The sequence below is a fragment of the Myotis brandtii genome, unplaced genomic scaffold (genome assembly GCF_000412655.1).
Source record: "Myotis brandtii unplaced genomic scaffold, ASM41265v1 scaffold125, whole genome shotgun sequence".
NCBI classification, from domain to species: domain Eukaryota; kingdom Metazoa; phylum Chordata; class Mammalia; order Chiroptera; family Vespertilionidae; genus Myotis; species Myotis brandtii.
In genome coordinates this window covers 12,222,869-12,241,872 of record NW_005354385.1, presented here as the reverse complement: position 1 = coordinate 12,241,872, position 19,004 = coordinate 12,222,869, and the positions used below count along the sequence as shown (strand labels likewise).

General features: G+C 35.6%; 1 protein-coding gene across 9 annotated transcripts in view; it reads right to left on the bottom strand.

Annotated features, from left to right (window-relative positions):
• The window catches only part of MARCH7 (membrane-associated ring finger (C3HC4) 7, E3 ubiquitin protein ligase), a 46,572-nt gene that overhangs the window by 14,130 nt on the left and 13,438 nt on the right, over nt 1–19,004 (bottom strand). For 5 of the 9 annotated variants that reach the window (XR_001360752.1, XM_005859347.2, XM_014534107.1 and 2 more), the window contains exons 2-5: nt 13,056–13,220; nt 6,987–7,182; nt 5,322–5,486; nt 2,553–3,642 (exon numbers count right to left, since the gene is read on the bottom strand). Coding sequence is in view for 8 of the 9 variants with exons in the window: in XM_005859347.2 (XP_005859409.1) it covers nt 2,553–3,642; nt 5,322–5,486; nt 6,987–7,182; nt 13,056–13,208 (1,604 nt within the window). In the remaining variant the exon portion in view is untranslated. Of the gene's footprint in view, nt 1–2,552; nt 3,643–5,321; nt 5,487–6,986; nt 7,183–13,055; nt 13,223–15,203; nt 15,210–19,004 lie in introns of all 9 variants that reach the window. The other 4 variants (XM_014534105.1, XM_014534106.1, XM_005859352.2 and 1 more) reach the window with 2 other exon arrangements.

Below are 19,004 nucleotides of genomic sequence, written 5' to 3'. Positions count from 1 at the left end.
AACTTTTAAAACAACTTGAATGCCTTGAAGAAATACAGACTAGTGACTTCTCATTTACATATTGTCAGAACAACATATGTTCAAAATGATAAGCTTTTTGTATTAAATTACAGAAAAAGCAAAATAGATTTAAAAATTCTCCATTTACCCCATCCCCAGCAATGTTATGTTAGTAAATCCTCTTTGGTAGGCTTTTAAGTGTGGAGCAGTTTCCATTAACCTATGTACTCTACTTAATAGGCCGACATGTAGAATAACTTAAATGTAGAATAGCTGTATAATAAATTAATTTTTTGTTAAAATCCCTATTGGCTTAGCCCACTGCTAGCATGAAAGAGGTATTCAGTAAATTGATTATACTGAATGCTATTATTGAAATAAAATCTGGATTACATTGGTTCACAATAAATTTAGCAATACTAGTAGATGTGTGGAAAGAGGAACAGGTATACAGCTGCTAGGTAACTTTCATGCCCTGGTTTAACCAGAGGTATGACTTCAAGCATAAATTTTTGTTTTACCTATAGATTTAAATTTCTACAGTTCATTGTTTTAATTGTTCTTTACTTGGGAGATTCAATTTTTTTGCACTCTTATTATAGTAGCTTCCCCACCCCCCAATATTCAAGGGGTACATATCAAGATCTCCAATTCCAAACCCTATATATATTATGTTTTTCTACACACACATATCTAGAATATAGTTTAATTTATAAATTAGGCACAATTAAAGATTAACAACTAATGAAAAAGAGTGATAACAACAATATACTGTAATAAAAGTAATGTGAATGTGGTCTCTCTCTTAAAGTATCTTATTGTACTGTTTGTACAGGGTGGACAAGCTGGACAAAGGAATGAACTACATCATAAACAGGACAGAGCCAGGTGGAATGAGATTTCATCATGATACTCAGAAAAGCATAAATATAAAATTTATGAATTATTTACTTCTGGAATTTTCCATTTAATATTTTCGGAACACAGTTAACTACAAATAACTAAAACCACAAAAAGTGGTAAGAGGGAACTACTATAATTTAAATGTAGTGCCTTAAAATCCTCATGAGCAAAAAATACAATAAAGGGTTACACACACACAAATTCTATGGCAAAATAACCAACAAATTTTTTAAAACCAACCAGAGAGGATGGTGCCAGCTTAATTTGTTTCTCTGGAAAACACTAAATTAACCTGATGCTTACATCACTGCCCTCAAATTAACCTTACTTGGGCACATGAAATATTTGTAACTATTAGTTATAATAGCTGTAATAGTGATAACTACATTCCTCAGTAGACAGCTTGCAATCAGAGGGAGCTGCTACATTAATGTTAAAACTAATACTATCAGGGCAGAGAGTAAATCTTTCTCCAAGAAAGGAAAAATCAGAAATTTTAAAAGCAGGAAGAGTTACATGGTACAATTTGTCCTTTATAAGGAAGAATGGAATATAGTAGCCTAATGCCCAACATCTCAGAAAGCGTGTGAAGTTCCCTTTATCCCTAGAATTAGACTTGAATGTATTTCTTCTTAAAAGTACAAAAAAATTTATAAAATGATAGTAAATGCTATGTTCCCCCCAAATTAAATTACATTAGGCCTTTATGAACAAAAAACAACAAAACACTCTATAACCTTAGCTTTACAGTCTTTTCTTCCTATATTTTATATGTACTACCCTATCCCATTTCATCATTAAAATTACTTTACTAGATGGAAAAATATGATAAAATTAATAATCCAATTGGTTCTATAATCTCTGATCTTTCACCTTTCCACTTTTACCAGACATTTTAAAGCAAACTTCAACTGTATAAAAGATTAGTATAAAGATTCTTTAGAAGTCTGAAATTTAAACTGGTCTATCAAATAAAGAATATTCAGTATATACTTAGAACTTCAAAAACAAAATTAAAAATATGTGTAAATAATTTTATGTTTAAAAGAAAAGGTGAGAATTACAAATAAATAGTAAATAAATCATCTCAATAATCCATAACCACTTGGGTCTCCTTACGAATCCAACTTGGCACTAGTCTACCAAGGACTAGTGTAAGAGATTAAGATTTTTATCTTTGTGTGCTTCTGTATCCAAACCTGTTTAAAAATAATCTTTAGATTATTTCTTCATGTAGTAGACACCTTAGTGCCTACTTCCATTATTAATTCTCATCCATTTTACCTTTAAGAGGTAACATCAATGCTAACATCTTATTATAAATTTCAAGGGAACAAATTTTATTGATTTTAGAGAGGAAAGGAGAGGGAGATAGAAACATCAATGCTGAGAGAGAATCATTGACTGGTTGCCTCCTGCACGCCCCCAACTGGGGATCGAGCCCACAACCCGGGCATGTGCCCTTGACCAGAATTGAACCTGGGACCTTTCAGTCCCCAGGCCGACACTCTATGCACTGAGTCAAACCAGCCAGGGCCCAAGGGAACAAATTTTAGATATTAATGTTATAAGAAGCCTAAAATCTTAGAAATACTTTTTGCTCTAATCTGCTCTTGCTTTATGGGATTAAGACAGGTATTTAAATTTACCTCTCTTTTATTTTCTGCAGTTTTTCTGGGTCTCTTGAAGGTACACTTTTAGTTTTATCACTTTTCCCACCAGATGAACTCCAACCTGAAGGAATAATATCTACAGTGATCATGACATTATCGGTCAAATTACTTCCAAGTGTTGGGGGGACTGCAAATCGAAACAAGGAACCAGGAAGGATCCCTGTCATTCCTGTGTTTCTTCCACTGCGAGCCGGATCTGACATGGAGCCACCTGTAGCAGCACTGCTCGATGCTGCAGGTGTTTGTGATCTGTTGGCAGGAGCCCCAAGGTGATCACTCTGTGCTTCCAGGTGAACCACTTCATTTGATTCTCTTCTAAAAATATGAGATCGAGATTGTGTATCAGAAGTTGATATCCTTGAAGATTCATCTCGTCCCTCTCGCCTCCTTCTAGAGAACAAAGGTGTGCATCTATTTCTAAGTGAGGAAGATAACCAGGGTCCTGTATTTCTACCTTCAGATTCCTGGTTAAAATTTTCTGAATCTGGCTCAGTGCTATGATTTTGAGATGACAAACCCCATCTTCGCCTAAGAAATCGAAATCCCTGAGAAGTTTCAGATGCTCTATTATCAAGAACGTCGGAAGTTGATGCTGCATTACGAGACTGTGAAGAAATTCTTGGAGAAACATATGAATTTTCAGAGCTCAATGATCTTGTATTTAAGGATTCCTGACTAGACCTTCGTGAAAAAAAAGTAGATGACATGCTAGAAGCTATACGTGACAGCAATCTCCTTGTCGTACGTCTACCTTCATTGTCAGAAGATTCTTGAAATGATCTTTGAGATGAACCAATCCTATCTGAATTGCTTATGGCTGAAGTTTCACCTCTATTTGAAATATAAGAAAATCCAGGCTGTGTATTGCTTTGGAGAGACTCCAATTCTCTTGGAGAAAAATTTGATCTTACAGAATTTCTACTAGAATCCCTAGAGCACAGTACAGTCTGGCGTTCAGAAGGCATTTGTTGGTTTGTGGATGATGTATTCAGTTGTAAAGTGCTCAATGAGTTCTCTTTTGGTCTTGCTCCCTGTGAATATGAAGAAGGAACTCTGTCTTGAACATCTGTTTTTGAAAGAAAGGAAAAATAGCTAATTACATGAAATAAATTGACTACTAATAAAACTTGCATTTATTAATGACTAATTACTGCCAAAATGAAACACTGGTTTGAAACTGAATACTGCTACATTATAACCACACAGCTTAACTATTATTACAGGAAAAAAACACCATAAATGTGCTTCTCTTTCTATACATTTGGTGAAATCTAGCACTTTTATATAAAGTCAATATTATACTTTATATAGAATCTAAAAAGAAATGAGAGCTTATGAGAGGCAAACATCAATCTATCAACTTGATGAATGTAAAACAGCTGAATCTGCTGATCAGAAATTGATATGGTAGAATATCTAACATTTAAACAAATAAGGAATTTTAAATGTGCCAAATAATTCAATGTAAACGACTCTTGTACAAATTAAAGCACGAGGTGGGGGTGGGCTAGAAGGATCAATGGGGGGAAATGGGGGACAAATAATACTTTCAACAATAAAGATTTTTTTTTTAATTAAAAATACCCAAACCAAAACAAACAAAAGCAAAATAATCCTAGGAAACAGTGTTTGGGAGATTTTTCTTACTCTGCAGTAAGCATAAAGGTTATTTCATATAGGTATTATCACACTTGTAATTTTATGGCAAACTCTGCTAACTGCTAAAAGTGTGTCGTCGTCCCCCCCCCCACAATGTAACAGCAGTGATTCTTATCCCTGGTTACTCATCTAAAATACTTTTGCTTTTTAATACTGGCTGAGAGCTATGAGTCAGAATAGAGTCCTGACATCTAAAATTTTAAAAGTACACCACTGGTGGTTCTAAATTTCATAGGGATGAGAAAATCTATAGCATTCCTTTATAAAGAATGCTTACCCATACACCTAATTTAAAAGCTAGATTACTACTGCGCTAATACATGCAGCCTCAGGAAAAGAGAAACTGTTAGTGGATAAATCTATTCTACCCAGTACTTTTATATTCCCAAATCTAGAAGCTATTGATACTATCTACTAAAGGTCATCCATTCAAAGCCAAGCAAATAAAAAGATGTTTTCATTTGTCTTAAATAAAGCAAAGATATGCCCCAATACGATTATTTAAAATAAACTTAACCTTTAGAAACAAATGTATCTTCTACGTAAATCAAGCTCCACTTTTGCCTGCTATATTTGTCTACTTCATCAGCACTTTTTGTCTTCAGTTACTTAATATTATTGTTTTATGGTATTTATGTTTAAAAAGCTCAAGCTTATGTGCACTAACAGTGCGGGTAAAAGAAAACAAAGGCACATTTGTGTTAAATTAAGGTAATTTTAAATTGTCTTCAAATGGTGATTTCAAGCTTTAGTTAGTTTAGAATTTAACTATAATTGGTTACTTATTACATCACATAAGGCAAATTATACTGGAATATACAAGAATTGTTTAGTATACTTCATGGCACATATGTTCTTAAAAGAGCAAGTAAAAAATTTATCGGCACATAGAATCTGGATATTCATGCACTTTTAAATTGTTTACATTTTTAAAAGCCAACAAATAAGGTACTAGAAAACATTAAACTATTTTAAAATTTCCATAAAATTCACTTCATTTATTCTTTTGTACTGTAATTTAGTGATATAAAGAGGAAAACAACATTATCAGATTAAGTTATATGTAACAATACAGTTTATACATACACGATGAAGTTGTGAAATCACTACTTCGGTGACTATAGTCCATAAAATTACTAATGGAGGAATCTGCTCTCCTTTCTAAATCTCTCCTCTCTCTCATTAAGTCACTTCCAAATGATCCAAGTACCACTGATGAAGATCTGGGAACTTGACTATGTCTCCAAGAATCTTAAAATAATCAAAGAAGTTTTAATTCAGAGAGAGCTTTTAAGGTTTCTAATGACAAAAAAAAAAATCTTCCATACTACACAGGGAGGTTGTAATTTATTACAGAAATCCCCATAGTTACACAGTTGTAATCAGAAGTAAAATTTAGCAAATCAGCCTGGCTGGTATGGCTCAGTGGTTCAGTGTCAAGCTATGAACCAGGAGGTCACTGTTCCATTCCAGGTCAGGGCACATGCCTGGGCTGCAGGCTCAATCCCCAGTAGGGGGTGTGCAGGAAGCAGCAAGTGGATCAATGATTCTATCATCACTGACGTTTCCATCTATCCCTCTTCTTTCCTCTCTGAAATCAATAAAAATGTATTAAAAATTTAGCAAAACATAAAATTATTCACTAAATGAACTCATCACTTACAAAATTACTTCCTATTAAAACACATTCTTCTCTAACACTAAACTCTATCCTGCTCAATTCTTGGCTTGATCACCAGTAGGGGGCGTGCAGGAGGCAGCTGATTGATTTTTCTCTCACCTAGATGGTTCTCTCTACCCCCTCCCTTCCTTTCTCTAAAAATCAATAAAAACATGTTTTAAAAAAATATATAAAGAAATTGCTTACACTAATTTAATTGGTAATACATATGCATTTTAAGAATTTTATATCCAATCCTGTCATCACAAGTTTTGTACCACCTTAAAACGATTTTAGGCATTGGATAGTTTTTCATTTGAAGAGTGTAAGTGAGGAGGGAGCCTCCTAACATCTCAACAAAAGATCTTTTCAATTTGTACAACAAATATGTCTGTGAGTACAAAATACCAAGCATAAAGCTTTACAAATAAGCCATCTAAATCCCAGAATGGTTAAGTGACTTGTACAATGCCAACATCTAATTAGAGGGCTAGAATCATGGCTTTCTGATTCCTACCATAAAACTAGTGGAATACCACCAACTATTTTTTAAATAAAGAATTTTTATATTTTCTAAACAATATATACCACAATGTTTCTCATTTATAAAAGACTAGAGGCCCGGTGCACAAAACTCGTGCACGGGTAGTGGCCCTAGCAACTGCTGGCTGCCAGCCGGGGCCTCCCTTCGTTCCGTGCCGCCCCCCTGTGGTCAGCGCACATCACAGCAAGTGATCGAACTCCTGGTCGGTCAAACTCCCGAGGGGACACTTTGCATATTAGGCTTTTATAGCTGAAGAAGATATAGAAGATGTGCTTTGAAAATAATTGTCCACTTCAGAAAAATTGGCTTTCCTACTAACAAAAAATTTACCTCCTATAACAGAAGAAGAATACATGTCACTTTTACCAATTTTATCACCATACATTTTCGGCTATTCTAGTAATTTTAATTCCAGCACTAATTTACTAGTAAGGGAGGATGTTGGAAACTCCACTGGCTCTATTTGCCTAATATATACCAGGTCTCGGGAAAAGAGCTTTAGTCCAAAATACATATGGTGTAACCCTTACATAAATTTAATTCTTACCTGATACTGCATTTAAACCATGTCCAACATTTCTCCCAGCTGAGGTAGATGTACAGTTTGTACAGGAAAGTTTAGGTCTTTTTGAATCATGATCCCGTAGCTGGTTTTGTGATCTTGAGCGTGCACCCTGAGTTATCTCAGATTCACTATACCATGTAGATTGAAATGGAGATGCGGCTGCTGATGCAGATGTAGACTGTTAAGTTTAAAAAAATTTTTTAAAGGAATAAAATGCTTGCATTCAACATTAAATTTAATTGACAATATTCTAATACATTCCCAAGGACCAAATTTTTCTATCATGTATGTTTTCCATAATCTTTGTTCCCTTTAACCCACTGCCCCTTTATTTTATACTGAAATTGTATATGGTTGAGTAATAAATCTGAATTAGATTAAGTCTTCTATGTAACTGTATATAAACATCTGGCTAGGAAATACTCAAGAGCAAAAACTTTATTCATTTTGTTTTCTTGGTTTAATATTTCAACCTTCTGAGGAACCTGTTTCCTGTTCTTAGAAGTGGACAGAATGCCAAGAAAGACACTAATATATAAACTGATTGTGAACACTCTTAATAAAATTTTTCAAGTAATAAAATTTATCCTGAATCTAATGCTCATTATTAAGAATATAGTAATACACTATAAACAGTATGTTTTTAAAAAAAAGAAACTACAACCCAATTATCTGGAATCTCTTCGTCAGTGAAGTAGATAAAAAAAAGTGCATATTTTAAAACACTTTGCTCAAGGTTTTCTTTATTAATGTATAAACTGATGAACACAAAATAAAACAACCTAAAACACAAAAGTAAAACAACCCAAAACACAAGTTATTCACAATGTACAAACTATTTTACTTCTTCTTAATTCATTAAATGGGTAGGCAGTATACCTAACATAATGCCTAAAAAGAGAAAATATTAACTTGTCTCCTTAAAAACACAGGTTTAAATAAGAACATAGTATTTTAACCACAATTATAGAAATGGTCCTAAATTGACTAAAATAAAAGTGAGTTCTAGAGAAAATAAAAGAAAAATGTTTTATAATAATTTTAATATGTATGTGGTAAACAGTTCATCTTATTAAAGAATCTTAAAAAAGAAAAACAACGTTCTTTTAAGTGTTATACTTCTTGACAAGGGTTAAAAATGGAATATAACATGAGCCATAAATTCAGTTTGTTAACCTAACATTCTAATGATAAATATAAACCCCAAATAATGTGCACCACCAAAGAGTTCTAGAGTAAATATAAGAAACAATAAAAAATCTATGTATATAAAAGAGTAATGTGCAAATCGACCGAACAGCAGAACGACTGCTTGACCAGTCACTATGAGGTGCACTGACCACCTCTCAGTCCCTTCTCCCAGCCATCAGGCTCCGATCGCCCCATGATGAATGGGGAAACGGGGGTGGGTGGCAGTGGGGGGTGGGGCCGGCTGCAGCAGCCGGGGAAGACGGCCCTAATCACAGGCCAGGCCTAGGGACTGTACCTGCACACGAATTTTGTGCACTGGACCTCTACTTATAATATAAATACAGACAGTCCTTGGTTACGTCGGACTCGACGACATCATTTCATGGTTACATCACCATCTCCCATTGATTTATATAAAAAAAAGTTCCGTCATTTCGACATGTATATATGTGCTTTATGTTTTTTATTATTTATTTACCACAAGGTCAGGAATTGTTATCTTTTAAATTTTTTTTTACTGTTTCACTTCATTATTGCTGTGTATGTGCTCCATGTGAGTGACATAGGTGCTTATGTAGGTGGGTTCCGATCGTGTTAGTAACCCGAGGACCTACTGTAAGGCTATAATAGGAGGTATGTTGAAAGTTTCACAGAAAAGAGAATGCCTAACTATGCCTGGGGAGAGTAGGAGAGAATTCATAGAATGAGACAGAGTTCACCTGTAGGCAAATGAGGAGTATTATAAACAACACAAAAAGATGCATAAACCCCTCTACCATGGGCATTCTTCTAAAACAGTGGTCGCCAACCGGTGGTCCGTGAGGTCCGAAAGGTTGGCTATTGCTGTTCTAAAGCATTACTACATTACTTGATCTTCTGTTATGCTTAAATTATGAGAAGCATACTACATATATTCAGGGAATTCTACAGAATAAACTTCACATATATGGAAAAGCAGATGTAAAGCTGAAAAAGTACGAACAGACTAGATCAGGATTTTATCCATCCCTTGCCCAAGAATATTTTGCTAGTTGAATGTGGCACTCTTCAGCTTAGCACAAACTTGGTATCACAAGCCTTCTGCCCCTAATCAATGAACTGTGTTAGCACAAGAGATAAATTCATTAGGTATTTCAAAACCAAATCATTTTATGTGCCATTATCAGAGTATTGGGAAAATTATCCTGCATGCCAGTGATTTAACACCTTTAGATTTCAGAGAACAAAACAAAAAATGTTATAATTCAAAATTTGGAAAGAGCCACTTTTGACAAGGAGATCTAAAATAGCAAATACCATCTAATCTTACCCCCATTTAAAAAAAACTGATCTTAGAGAAAAAAAAGGGGGGAGAGGGAGAGGAGAGAGAAGACAGAGAGAGTGAAACATGGATAGGTTGCCTCCCCCACATGCCCTGACCAGGGATCATCAAACCTGGGTATGTACCCTAAATAGGAATCGAACTCGCCACTTTTTGGTGTATGGAATGGCGCTATAACCAACTGAACCACACCGGCCAGGTCTTAACTACAAATTTTTAAAAAGGGCATTTTATGTGCTCCCCAAACATGAGGGTTATAATAGAATTAAACAGACTTTTAATGTGAATACATTTTATATGCACAAAATCCATAACTTGCCCTTATTTTTCTAATTATGCATGGACTACACAAATTGTAACTGTATAGTTCTTCTGCAAATAAATATGATTTTGGAAACTACCCAAGGAGGAAATACTATCAGATCAACTTCTTAGAAATATCCTCAGAACATTGTAGAAGATGAAAAGGGTAGAATGGACAGAAGGTAGCAGTTTCATTATGCTAGGTATATACACTTATAGTATGAATATTACATGACAACAGTCTATTATATTATTCACTGTCCCCTTTCAGACCAGAGTGCTACAGGGTTGCTTCCTTTGAGAAATGGGTTATTTCTTTTCCTTATGAACAAAACACCTTATAAAGCTGGTTGTTCTTCCATGTGATCTTCCTGGCGCCCAGAACAAGAAAGAGTCCAAGTTTAACTTTAAAACACTGCAGAGCTTATGAATGCCTCTCGATGTTATAACCTTGACCCACTCTCATGGGTCATACATGAATACATGTATTCACATGTATATACATATTTATTTCCATGGGAAGTACTTACAGTAGATAAGCATATACACACACAAAAATTAATTCTTTTAATCCTTTAATTCTCTAGAAACATAACTATTTAAATATATGCAATGGTATTAAGTTCTATAATAGTTGATCTACAAATTAGAAAAGATGTCACTAACTGAAAAAAGCACCTAGAACCTCATAAACCTCATAAAAAACATACTTTATTATTTCGTATTAAAAGTAATCACTATCAACAAAGCAAAAAAAAACAAAAACAGGAAAAGCTGCTTAAATTAAATTATAGAAAACATAGAAAAATAACAAACAATTACATATTCATAGAATACTCCCAAATTTTTTATTATCAACAGTCTAATAGGAAATAAAATTTCTATTTAAAATATCTAAAATTCTGCTTATTGTTACCGTAAAATTTCTATTTAAAATATCTAAAATTCTGCTTATTACCAAAGAGATGAGATGATCATAGTTTTCAACCATTCAAATTTTAACCAAAATTTAAAGATGGAGTAACAGAAATATCAGCAAGATTAACAATAGAGGCAACATGGCTTTCAAATGGCCGAGAATCCAAATATATTTAGCAAATCAACTGTTTGAAACTTAGAACCTCCATTTCCCCAAAGAAGAAACAAAGCTATCCAGAAGTCTAATAGATTCTTAAACTCAGGAACATATTTACTAATCATGTGATTTTCTAAGAAAAATCACTAATCTTTCCAGATTTTAGATCCTTATTTTATGAAATGACAAGTATGTGTCCTATATAAGTAAAACTAAAAGTCAAAAATATTCATGAAATGTCAAGCACTATATAAAAATACAGTATTTCCATATTATTTAGTCCATAGCATAACTGAAATGATAAAAAAATGTAGGCGCTAACATTTATGTAGTGTTTACCATGTGGCAGCTCTATTCTCATTCAATGTATTAATTCATTTAACTCTAACAACCCAATTGACTAAATAATATGGAAAATAAGATGTGAAGTAACTTGCTTGCCCAAGTTCACATAGCTATGAGTGAAACAATACTCCAATCCAGGCCATATAGTCTGATTTCAGAGTCTTGTGTTTCTCACTAAGAGGCTGTATGAAAAATTATACAAGCATCAGAAGAGAAATTTCTATAAATACGGGGGGGGAGGGGGGACGGGGACGGGACAATTCTGTAGTCTTAGTAACTAAAACATCATTTAACCTACAACATTTCTATAGAATACAAAGGATGTGATTCTGGGCCTCTGGCAAGTATACGCTTGTCTACCAACAAAATTAAGAAACAAAACAAAAACTGACAATATAAATTAATATTGAAAATGAGACTAAGTAAATAGTTCATATAAAGTTTATGAGTTTGTATGTAGATATGGACATTTTAGAAAAATTACTTTTCACTTGTCTTTCTCTAAATATTTTATAAAATGTTTTTTACTATGTAGTAAATGTCATATACTATATCACATGATACATAGATATAAAATACTTGACAGAAATTTTCACTAAAGGATTCTCTTAAAATTCAGTTACCAAAACATCAGACTCTAGCAAATCAAGTGTGATTTAATTAGCTGTTCAGACAATAATGCAATAAACTTAAATGTAAAAGACAAGATAAATTGCACTAAACTTACAAGTCATGCCATCTAAGATTTATAGCTTTATACAACTATGTTATAACCCTAATAAACCTTTCCAAAAACTGAAGGAAAATTAGTTACATTAAGAGTAGCAGCCCTAACCGGTTTGGCTCAGTAGATAGAGCATTGGCCTGCAGACTGAAGGGTCCCGGGTTCGATTCCAATCAAGAGCATGTACCTTGGTTGCGGGCACATCCCCGGTAAGGGGTGTGCAGGAGGCAGCTGATAGATGTTTCTCTCTCATCGATGTTTCTAACTCTCTATCCCTCTCCCTTCCTCTCTGTAAAAAATCAATAAAATGCCCTGGCCGGTTTGGCTCAGTGGATAGAGCGTCAGCCTTTGGACTGAGGGGTCCCAGGTTCAATTCCGGTCAAGGGCATGTACCTTGGCTGCGGGCGCATCTTCAGTGGGGGGTGTGTGGGAGGCAGCTGATCGATGTTTCTTGCTCATCGATGTTTCTAACTCTCTATCCCTCTCCCTTCCTCTCTGTAAAAAATAAGATTTTTTTTTTAAAAAATCAATAAAATGTCTTTTTTTTAAAAAGAGTAGCACATGTAGCTTTATATAGATTATGAATTAGTGCAGTCATTACTAACCATAAAAGTCCCAAAATTTGTCCATATTGCAAAAAAAACAAAACAAACACTTGACAATGATTATTCTACCACTGCCTTGTATACTCACAGAGAAAAGTCAGATATATGAATGTAACGTTAAAGAAAAAGGATGCAATTTCTAGTTTTCTGACAGTCACCTAAATTGATTAACTTAATTAAATGTATACTTAAATTGATACTTTTTTTTAAGTAAAAAAGTTTCCAAGTCTTTGCAAAGTATGATCATTTTTATTAAGATCACAATTCATCATTCATAATTCTGAAGTTCCAGAAGTTTGAAAACCATTAAGTTTTTGCTGCTTGCTATAAACAATCATTCATTTTGCTGCAGACATAAGTTTTGATGCCTCAAATTCAGCTAAGGGTATTCTAAACATATTCTACTACTTACCTAAAATCCAAGACACACATGGCCCCAAGGATTCTGAAAGAGAGACTGTATATATATTCCATATTAAGAAATTACCTGATAATCAGAATCCAGTCTAAATGAAGAGTCTCTTGAGTGATAGGTATCATTTAAACTACTTCCTCTGTTTCCAGACATCATCCTAGCACTTAAAGAGCTGGGGGGTTGAACAGAAATTCTTCTTGGAATCCTTGAAGGTTTCGACTCCATTCTTAAGGTTTCCTGTGAGGTACAAATTTTGATGAGTTGCCTTTGGGAAAGCATGCAGCTCAAATCAAGAATTACCCATGCAAATTAACTATACTCTAGTATGTAGCATGATAAATTATAAGACTATCATCACCCCACCCCTCTTCTATAAGGCAGAGGTTCAAAATCTATCAAAGGTTCCCTACTGTCCATAATATGAAGCACACATAATAAAAGTGAGATGAAGAACTGAGGTTTGTTGTTTCCAAAGCCTGGGCTCTTTTCCTTATTCAATTTTTTTCTCCATATAAACTCCTACACCAATTTGCCCTTGATTATCTTGCTATTCTTACCTATTATTGGTGTTCAATACTCTTACCATGAACATTAGCTATTTGTACACCCCTTAACACAAAATGCTCTCACAGGTCTTTGTATGTGTCTGGAAAAGTCTACACATTACCATTCAATTCCTGGATAAGGTCTTAAAACAAGCACTTTTCTTTTTGTGCCTCCACTTTATACATACTTTTATTAAAACACTAGAAGCCTGGTGCATGAAATTCGTGCATGGGGGGAGGGGTGTCCCCTCAGCCTGGCCTGCACCCTGGCTCCTAATTGCTCACCTGCCTGCCTGATCGCCCCTAACCACTCTGCCTTCCTGCCTGATCCCCGTAACTGCTCTCCCCACCTGCCTGATCGCCCCTAACTGCTCTGCCTGCCTGATTCCTCCTCCTTAACTGCTCTCCCCCGCCAGCCTGACCCCCCTAACTGCTCTTCCCTGCTGGCCTGATCTCCCTAACTGCTCTCCCCTGCTGGCCTGATTGCCCCTAACTGCTCTCCCTGCTACCGTGGCTTTGTCCGGAAGATGTCCGGTCTAATTAGCATATTACCCTTTTATTATTATAGATAATGCTAAGACTCTTTCCTGTTTGTTCCTACAATGCTATTGGAAGACTGAGAGATTTTACTCTTGGATCACCAAACAAAACACAAGAGTTAGGATTTCTGGATGTCAACCTTTGGAATGCTCCCAATTACAAAGTAGCTAGCTAGCCACTTAATCATCCTACCCTACAACACAGTCACCAAGAGTTTCTAATCAGCTGTTTAGTACTTCCCTCTAATACACAAACATCAAGGATCATCAGGCATCCAAGGAAGACCTCTAATATGAATGACCAAAGTAAACAACAAAAATTTAGAGAAAATTTGAGGAAAGGAGCTAATTACTATCCTCAAAGGGATAAGACATTCATTTATAAAATAAGAACAGGATGCTTGAGAAAGCAATCAGACTACAATGTGCTGTGCATTTTCAAAATGTGGTATTTTTAAAAATGTGATATTGAAATAATCAACATAAACAAGTTGAGTGAACCTCCCTGAAGTAGAAAATGTGCTAGTAAATTAAAAATAGGAGAATTGCCAAAGGGAGTTATGATTAGACTATAATATGGTTACAGAAGGAGAGGAAAGAAAATAAAGAAAAACTTATCAGAGGAATCAAAGAACCTTTCTAGGATTAAAGGATATAAATCTTCACACAATGAAAGGACTACGGTACTCAGCAAATCAAAGAGAGACTAACACTAAGCACAATTTAGCATCTTACAATTTCAGAACACCAGAAATAAAAGAAAGTTATAAGAGTGAAATGGCAGGTTACATACAAAAGTAATTAGAATGGCTTCTTCATTACAACTTTAAAAACTTTTAAGATAATGAAGTAATAACTGTAATACTGAAAAGAGTGTTTAGCCTTGAATTCCAATCTGACAACTAAATGTAAGATGGAGAGAACACATTTTGAGACATCAAGATCTTTAAAAAAATCAATCACATGCCCGGCTGGTGTGATTCAGCAGTTGAGCTTCGACCTATGAACCAGGAGACCAGGGTTCAGATTCCTGGTCAGGGCACATGTCTTTGTTGCAGGCTCACTCAATCCCCAGTAGGGGGGCGTGCAGGAGGCAGCAGATCAATGATTCTCTCTCATCACTGATGTTTCTCTATCTCTTTCTCTCTCCCTGAAATCAATAAAAAAAATTTAAAAATATTTTAAAGAAATCAATCACAAAACAAAAACTGAAGGAAGCTAAAAGAGCATGTGGTAGAAAAATAGGAGTGCAAGGAACTAAAGAACCAAACACAATACCCAGGAAAGTTTACAAAGGTATGAAGAAAGCATAGGGAACTTCTGAGACTGGAGCAGGATCATAGATAATGGAAGTAAAGTACTAAGAAAAAAAAAGCATCTAATAGAAACTATTCTGGCAAAGATGATACAACTGGAAAAATGCTGAACAAACGGCACTTTAATAAATTAATTTTCTAAGTTGGGAAAACAGCTACTGTACAAGAAAGAAGGTACTGTTTTGGGATGAACACAATACTTACAGTTTTAATTATATAACTAGTCTATTGATTTGAGACAAATATGCTGTGGGATGAAGATGGGTAAGGGAAATAAAAAAGACAATGGTGAGTAAGGAAAACACAGAGAATACTGAAAAATCATCAACAGTTTAAATACATCATTTGGAAATATGAAAGTAAATCCTAAAAGAGCTAAAAAGTTGAGGGTTGCTGCCTTTGGAAAGTGGGATTGGGAATGAGGTAGGATGGGGCAAAAAATCAGTTTTCATTTTAAGCAGGATGACTATATTTCCTGGTTTGCCTAGAACAGTCCCAGTTTATGGCCAGAAAAGTCCTAATTTGTGCTCATTATCTCAGGACAATTATTAATAGTGCTTGTGCTGTCTCTTTGGCCTGGTTTGGTTGATAAAGCATATGATAGCTTTAGCTTTTTATAAGCTATATATGCATGTCTGAACAAATTTTTTTTAACTAAAAAGAGGTGTATTATGAATTGGACTTTTAAAGAAAGCATACATTAGTACAAAGAGTATTAATGGTTAAACACTGACAGGCTTTAAAAAGTCCATAAATGATTTAACAAGTTAGCAGACTTGTTATTTTATCAAAAAATCTATGAAAATACAAACAAGGAACTGTATTTGTGACTTGAGGATTTTAAAGAGGTAGACAAAGTGCTTTTTAAAAGATACAGGCCTACAGATGGTTTTCAATAACAATGATGCTTCTAAATCATACTTGTTTACTTTGACTATATTTATATCCAATACTTACTTGCATACTTGCAGAATGAAACTAACCTAGTAGGAAATCTGCTTAAAACAAACCTCTTGAGAGAAGACAAAGAGGCAGAGTCCTCTGAGAGATATGTTATATTATATGAAACTATTCTTGGCAACTTCTCTACATAAACTGATGGAATTTCTACAATGTAGGTGTTACCAGAGAACTTACATAATATGGTTGCATAAGTTGTAGGTCAAAAGCACAAAAAATAGCAAAAAACTTAAAATGCATAGTCCTTGAAAAACTTCTACCTGACCACTTGCAAGGTACTATGAGGCATCTTTTTAAGTTTTTTCATTCATTTAACAGATAGGTTTTTTTAGGTGCTTAGTATATGATAGACACATTAAAATTAATACTAAACAAGGGTTTGAGTTGAGGGGACATCGAACATACTGGGATAGCGATTATCAAGAAGTTATAATCTAGTAGAGAACAAACACAAATAACCACATATCACAAAGAAAAAATATAAAAGTACTGTACTCTTTTAGTTTGAGACTAAAGAAACAAAATCCAATGCAATACACGAACCTTGGCTGAATCCTGATTCATAAAACAGAAAGTATGAATGAAGACTGAATTTTAGTAAAGTGTCATGATGTCTGCAACTTAGTGTTAAATACTTCAAAATAACATTACATATTTTACGAAGTAAATACTATATGTACGATTACATATAACATCCTATATAATAAAAGCCTAGCCCTGGCCGGTTTGGCTCAGTGGATAGAGCGTCAGCCTGCGGACTCAAGGGTCCCAGGTTCGATTCCGGTCAAGGGCATGTACCTTGGTTGCGGGCACATCCCCAGTGGGGAGTGTGCAGGAGGCAGCTGATCTGATCGATGTTTCTAACTATCCCTCTCCCTTCCTCTCTGTAAAAAATCAATAAAAAATATTTTTTTAAAAATAAAAGCCTAATATGCTGTGTCCGGTCAACTGTCCAACCAAAGCATAATATGCTAATGATATGCTAAAACCGTTCAACCACTTGCTATGATGTGCACTGACCACCAGGAGCAGACGCTCCAACCGGTAAGTTAGCTTGCTGGTGGGGTCTGACTGAGTTGGGCTGGACACGCCCTGGAGCCCTCCCATGGTGCCTCCACAGCTGGCCAACCTCTCACGTTCCTCCCTGGCCCCGATCGTGCACCAGTGGGGTCCCTCAGCCTGGTCTGCGCCCTTCCACAATCCGGGACCCCTTGAGGGTGTCAGAGAGCCGCTTTCGGCCCCATCACGCAGGCCTGGCCGAGGGACCCTACTGGTGCACAAATTCGTGCACTGGGTCTCTAGTATATAGATATAATAAATGTGACAAATTATCAACTACTGAATATAGGTGAGGTCATCCAAATATTAATTTTACTATTCTCCCAACTCTTCTCTACTTGAATATTTTCCAGCAAAATAAATCAAAATTAAGGGGGGGGGGGAGTACTCCATCTTTGCTTAGTATGTAGACAGCCACAAGAGAACATCATTCCTACTCTAACATAATAAGGGTAAGCCAAATAATCTATTAAATCACTTTTCTTGAGTCCACCAGAACTGAGGTTGCAAGGCACGAGATGAATTGAACTACAAAGAATGATAAGTCCCTCTGACAAGGAGAGATGGGACAAAGGTGGCCACCATAAAAGCTGCTAAAAAAATAGCCAAATTTTATCAAATTCTTAAACTCCTGAAGGCTAAATATTTGCTAGTGTGACAGTTTAGAAACTCTGGGAGCCCCAACATAAGGCATTTTTTCCATAGTTCTACACTGAGTATTCCTAAGAAAGAGGACAGACAGGCTATATGAAGTCTCTTTTTCTGTAGTATGACCACACTGGGCCTATGTTTAAGAGCTTCCTGAAGAAACTCATCCATGCTCCAGACCCTTTGTGAGTACAGGTGGGATCATCTACTGGTAAGAAAGCCACTTTCTGCAAGGACTCTGCACTAATACAGGCAGCTATCTTTCAACCTTGAAGGGCTATGAAACCTGCCTGTCCAAGATCCTCCACCAATACAAGGCAGAAATCAGCTGGAAGGGACAGGGACAGTGGCAGGGGTCTGCCTGCATTCTAAATTTTAGGAAGCAGGGAGAAGAGCAGAAATTTTGGGATCGCCCCACCTGTGAGAATAAGGTACACAGACCCTGCCTAAAACTGGAGGAGGATGCACAGAACTAAGAACCACCCCTAATCACTATGAGTTATGCTCCAAATAAGAAGCAACAGCAGTCTATTGAGACTTAAGACAATCTAACCCCATTGTGATGCAGATTTGCAGGACCTACAGGAAGTTGAGGATAGTGAAAGAATACTGAAAGAAATACTCCCCCACTCTGGGCCTCACATTAAGTACCACATAGTGTCAGTCCACTATTGTAGTACTTTGAAGGTAAATAAAGCAGTAATAAAACCCAAACCCAGTTCAACTTCAGACTAAACCAGTGGTCGAACTCATTAGTAGTCAACAGAGCCAAATATCAACAGTACAACGATTGAAATTTCTTTTGAGAGCCAAATTTTTTAAACTTAAACTATATAGGTAGGTACATTGTTATTAACTTAATTAGGGTACTCCTAAGGCTTAGGAAGAGCCACACTAAGGGGGCCAAAGAGCCGCATGTGGCTCACGAGCCGCAGTTTGCCGACCACGGCTCTA